This window comes from Budorcas taxicolor, chromosome X (assembly GCF_023091745.1).
Source record: "Budorcas taxicolor isolate Tak-1 chromosome X, Takin1.1, whole genome shotgun sequence".
NCBI lineage: Eukaryota > Metazoa > Chordata > Mammalia > Artiodactyla > Bovidae > Budorcas > Budorcas taxicolor.
In genome coordinates this window covers 123738701-123742674 of record NC_068935.1, presented here as the reverse complement: position 1 = coordinate 123742674, position 3974 = coordinate 123738701, and the positions used below count along the sequence as shown (strand labels likewise).

Genomic DNA, 3974 nt, shown 5'->3' with positions numbered 1-3974 from the left:
CTTAAAATGTAGTGGCTTAAAAATAAGACTAATTTGGATCAAGAATCTGCAATTTGATCAGGACAGCTCCACTTTGGTCTCAGCATTAACTGGGGTATTTGAAAGACTGGCTGCTGAAATCATATGACTAGTCCTCCTTCATGTTTCTCAGCTGATGCTGACTGTTGCCAGGGACCTTTAGTTTGGGCTGTCAATAGAAATACCACTTGTGACTTCTCCATATTGCTTGAACTTCCTCAAAATGTGGTAGCTGGATTCCAAGGGTGAATTCCTGTGAAACTGAGTTAGGTAGAAGTGGTATTGTCTTTCATGATATAGCTTCAGAAGTCACAAAGCATGACTTCCATCATTTTCTGTTCATTAGAAATGAGTCACTAAGACCAGACCATATTCAAGAGGTGGGAAATTAGACTTCACCTTTTTATGGCAGGAGCATCAAAGAATTTGCTGATGTATTTTATAAAATGATGGCATAATATTCTATATAGTAAATACAGCAAGTGTAACCATTTCACCTATAGTTAAACATTTAGGTTGCTTCCATTCTTAGACTGTGATTAATATATTTATTTATCAGGTCTTCTAGAAATAATTATATATTGCATTATACCACCTAGATTCCAAAAAGAATTTATATTAAACATGTGAGCACTTAGTAAAGGTACTTTGATTTTGAAATAATGTCATTTTAAGAGCTAGGACTGCTTTAATTGGTGATAACCTTAGAAAGAGATGGGGAAGCAGGCAGATGTTCCTACCATAGAAGTCCAAGAAAGCTGAATGCATCCAAAACTATAAATTCATACTGTGAGTAATAACATTTTCCAATCTAAGACAGACTATCAGAGTGAATGTTCCAAGCTTACTTGGCATTGGCAGCTGCAGGAACTGGAAAGCCAATATGCCTCATGGGATGGGGGTGGTGCTATGGCTGATGAGAAACACCATTATGGTCTCCCGTAGATTGTGTGAGATCCTCAAGAAAATATATTTTGCAGGTATAAGCCTCCAATTAAAATAAATAAATTTATATTTAAAAAATAAATAAATAATATAAAATAAAAAGGATGACAAAATTTATAGGCTCATTTGAATTAATTTTTAATATTTAGAGTTATGGGTAGAGAAGAGGCACTTAGATATCTCTTTATTGTTCAATCAAAGCACATGAGGACTCTTAGTGGTATCTAGGTACCACCTTTTCTTGTTCAGATCCTGGACCCATATCTTCATGTTCTTATTTTCAAATATGCAATTCCTAGATAATTTTATATCTCCTGACAGGAGAAAAAGGTACTAACACTGTTATCATTCACAACACCATGACTCTTCAGAACCTCTTTGTATTGAAATAATGTAGATCTTGCCACTGTAACATCCTAATACCTTGCATCATTACTCATGATTCTTCATCTCATGATCTCTATGATGCTGCCTATGAATGTAGACTTCCAGTGACTCTCTTAAAGATAGTTACTGTGCTTCTTTGGTGATGAACACACATGCTAATCTTACCCAGAATATGCAGGAAAATGTGAACAATAATTCATTTTTTGAAATATTAAATCATTGTGTTGTACACCTGAAACTAATAAACTATAAGCAACTATATGTCAGTAAGAATAAACATCTTTTAAAAATAATAATTAATTTTCTGTTATTAATAAACTTACATTTCAGAATTGTATAGAATAAATATTTCAGTTGCACCTTTTCTTGAATACATTATTCCACAATCACTGCATTTCTGGAATATGATCTTCTCAATCCGGACTATACCTCTTCTTACCACACACCACCACCAATAAGAAGGTTAGGCAAGGGATGCTTGAGAAGAGTGAGAAGAGCAGAAAGAATATTTGTCCTTGGTCTGGTCCAGGAGAGGTCTTCCCAGAAGAGACTGCTGGCCCCAGAGGGCCTCTTGGAAATATTCAAGGAAAGTATTCTAAAGCACTAGGCCCATTGTGTAGCCTGGGCCTGGGGGGCCTGGAGGAGACCCTCAGCTTACCTTAAGGGTCATACGGAACACAGACACAGATGACAGACAGAAGTTAATTGTTGCAGATAAATGCCTTAGGGAAGAGTATAGTAACAGGTGATATATTGTAGGATAGAAGAGCAGCCAAGAGAGTAACAAAGATGAAAGGCAATGCAGAGGAAGTGAAAAAAATCCTCCTGATGAGTCACATGGAGGTGGATTCCCTGAAGAGACTCAGAAAAGAGTCATTGAATTTTAGTTCTGTAGTTTTAAAACAGTGTTCCAAGCTCCAGGCTTCATGGAGTTTTGCTGATCAATTCTCAATCCTCATCTTTTCTGACATACAAGTAGCATTTGACACTTCATCATTTCTACCTGAAACATTTTGGTTACTTTGCTTCCAGGACATCAAACTCATGTAGTTTTTCTCCTAACTCTGGCTGTTCTTTCTCTGTCTGCTCTTATTTCTCTTCACGTCATGTATCTCTAATCAGATTTCCCAGAGCTCAGTCCTTGGGCTATATCTCTTCTATATTTAGTCACTCTTCTGGTGCTTCATTCAGTTATGTGGCTTTAAATACCATTTACACACTCTTGATTTTCATAGTCATAGTAATCATATATTCATCCCAAATGTCTTTTCAGAACTTCAGAATCATATAGCCTGCTACCTACTTGATGTCTGCATTTGGATGTTTAAGAAACATGCCTAACTTGTATGTGGAAAGCTGAACTCCTGATATGCAATGCCCGCAACTTTACCCACTCATAATATACCCCATCTTATTTGATGACCACACCATCCCCTCTGTTGCTCATAACAAAAACTTGAATTCATTCTTCATTCTTCTTTTTTCTCTTATACCCAGTGGTTCCCTGGAGCCTGTTTTAACTGACATATAGGAGCCAACTGTGGCCTTCCTTTCCATCCCTGAAGCCACTGAGGCTGCATGTGCTAGGCTGCTCTGCCGCTGCTGAGATGCGTTACCTCAGCTCCTATTTGTTGACCGCCCTCGGGGGCAATTCCTCTCTCAGGGCCAAGGAAGTCAAAAAGATCCTGGACGGCATCGGCATCGAGGCAGATGATGACCAGCTCAATAAGGTCATCAGTGAGCTGAACAGAAAGAACATTGAGGACGTCATTGCCCAGGGTATCGGCAAGCTGGCCAGTGTGCCTGCTGGTGGGGCTGTGGCTGTCTCTGCTGCCCCAGGATCTGCAGCATTTTCTGTGGGTTCTGCTCTAGCTGCAGCAGAGAAGAAGGAGGAGAAGAAGGAAGAGTCAAAGGAGTCAGATGACGACATGGGGTTTGGCTTGTTTGACTAGAGTCCCACTCCCCTGCAAATAAAATCCTTTTTATGTAAAAAAAAAAAAAAAAAGAGCCAATTGTGCACTTCTTTTCCCAACTCTGTGTTCATATCTTAGGTACTTACAAGAGGTCCTGACACATAGTACATATACCATTCTTGTTTGGTCACTAAGTTGCATCTGACTCTTTGTGACCCCATGAACTGTAGCCTGCCAGGCTCCTCTGTCCATGGAATTTCCCAGACAAGAATACTGTATTGCTACCTTGAGAAAGAAAAAAAAGCTGGAGGAATCAGGCTCCCTGACTTCAGGTTATACTACAAACCTACAGTCATCAAAACAGTATGGTACTGGCACAAAAACAGACTAATAGATCAATGGAACAGGATAGAAAACCCAGAGATAAATCCACACACCTATGATCACTTGATCTATGATAAAGGAGGCCAGAATATACAATGGATCAAAGATAGCCTCTTCAATAAGTGCTGGTGGAAAAACTGAACAGCTGTATGGAAGAGTGAAATTAGAATAGTCTCCAACATCATAGACAAAAATAAACTCAAAATGGATTAAAGACCTAAATGTAAGGCTAGATACTATAAAACTCTTAGAGGAAAATAGGCAGAACACTCGCTGACATAAACTGCAGCAAGATCTTTTGTGACCCACCACCTAGAGTAATAAAAA

The 3974-nt window shown here is 38.7% G+C and overlaps 1 protein-coding gene across 1 annotated transcript; it reads left to right on the top strand.

Moving 5' to 3' along the window:
* Window positions 1-2957: 2957 nt before the first annotated feature.
* Window positions 2958-3302, top strand: LOC128070445 (60S acidic ribosomal protein P2-like). Its single transcript, XM_052663757.1, has one exon. The coding sequence runs from the start codon at window positions 2958-2960 to the stop codon at window positions 3300-3302; it is 345 nt and encodes a 114-aa protein (XP_052519717.1).
* The last annotated feature ends 672 nt before the right edge of the window (window positions 3303-3974 follow it).